This window comes from Rhincodon typus, chromosome 46 (assembly GCF_021869965.1).
Source record: "Rhincodon typus isolate 14 chromosome 46, sRhiTyp1.1, whole genome shotgun sequence".
Taxonomy (NCBI): Eukaryota; Metazoa; Chordata; class Chondrichthyes; order Orectolobiformes; family Rhincodontidae; genus Rhincodon; species Rhincodon typus.
In genome coordinates, this window is record NC_063377.1 from 6,068,613 (window position 1) to 6,069,964 (window position 1,352).

The window sequence follows — 1,352 nt, forward strand, 5'->3', positions numbered from 1 at the left end:
TGTGTGAGAGAGTGTGTATGTGGATAGTGAGAAACTGTGTGTGTGAGAAAGCTTGTGTGTGATTGAGTGTGTGTGTGCGTGCGCATTTGAGTGAGAATGTGAGTGAGTGAGTGAGAATGTCTGTGTGTGAGAGAACGTGTCTGTGACTGAGAATGTTTGAGAGAGAGCATGTGTGTGTGAGAGTGAGTGTGTGAGTGCGAATATTGTGTGAGTGTGTGCGTGAGTGAGAGAGAGTGCATGAGTTTGAGACAAAAAGTGAGAAAGTATGCGTGAGAGAAAGTAAGAATATACGTGAGAGTGAAAACCGATGATTGGCTTATGAGGTGAGAAGCTGCTGCTTGAAGGTTGCACTGTAACAGTCGGCTCTTACTTACATCTGCAATGTAACCAGCTCCTTCGTCTGTGATGTGATTAAAGCTGAGATTTAATGTTATTACAGTCTTGTTTGATTTTTTAATTGTAGAAAGCGCCTCTCCAATTAGCTTTGCTCCTGCATCATCAATCTTGTTGTTTCTCAGAGTTAGATTTTGGAACCTATGGAGTAATACACTTTGATGTCAGGCACAAGAGTGAGGTGGCAATTCATTTAGATTCCACCTTCCAAACCCATGACCTCTACCCCCGGAAGGTCAAGGGCAGCAGACCCAGGGGAACACCACCTACACAAGTTCCCCTCCAAGCCCCCACTGCATCCAATCCCGACTTGGAAATATATCAGCCATTCCTTCAGTGTCAAAATCCTGGACCTCCCTCCCTCACGGCACAGTGCGGGTGTCCCTACACCACACGGGAGGGGGTACTACAGCAAGATAGCGGCTCACTCTCACCTTCTCAAGGGGGCAATTAGGGATGGACAATAAATGTCGGCCTACCCAGCAATTTCCAAATTCATTGAAAGAATAAATTTAAAAAGCAAACATCTGTAATGAGCTGAAAATGGTGACAGGCACTTAAAGTGGTGCCTGACATAGCAAAGGGTTAACATCTCTCACCGCTACTGATGTTCAAACTGCCCCAGAGACCAAGGTCCCACATTACACACCCACAGCAGTACTGAGGCACTGCTTCACTGTCGGAAGTGCCGCTCTGTTGGAGGATCAGCCCTGAGGGAGAGGGCACTGTCGGAGGGTCAGTGCTCAGGGAGCGGGCGCTGTCGGAGGGTCAGTGCTGAGGGAGAGGGCACTGTTGGAGAGTCAGCGCTGAGGGAGAGGGCGCTGTCGGAGGGTCAGCCCTGAGGGAGAGGGCGCTGTTGGAGGGTCAGTGCTGAGGGAGAGGGCACTGTTGGAGGGTCAGCGCTGAGCGAGCGCCACACAGTCGGAGGGTCAGCGCTGAGGGAGCGGGCACTGTTGGAG

The 1,352-nt window shown here is 50.3% G+C and overlaps 1 protein-coding gene across 1 annotated transcript in view; it reads right to left on the minus strand.

Moving 5' to 3' along the window:
* Positions 1-1,352, minus strand: part of lrrc71 (leucine rich repeat containing 71) — a 27,691-nt gene that overhangs the window by 14,009 nt on the left and 12,330 nt on the right. Inside the window, exon 7 of the mRNA XM_048620285.1 lies at positions 371-534. Coding sequence (XP_048476242.1) covers positions 371-534 — 164 coding nt within the window. The remainder of the gene's footprint in view (positions 1-370; positions 535-1,352) is intronic.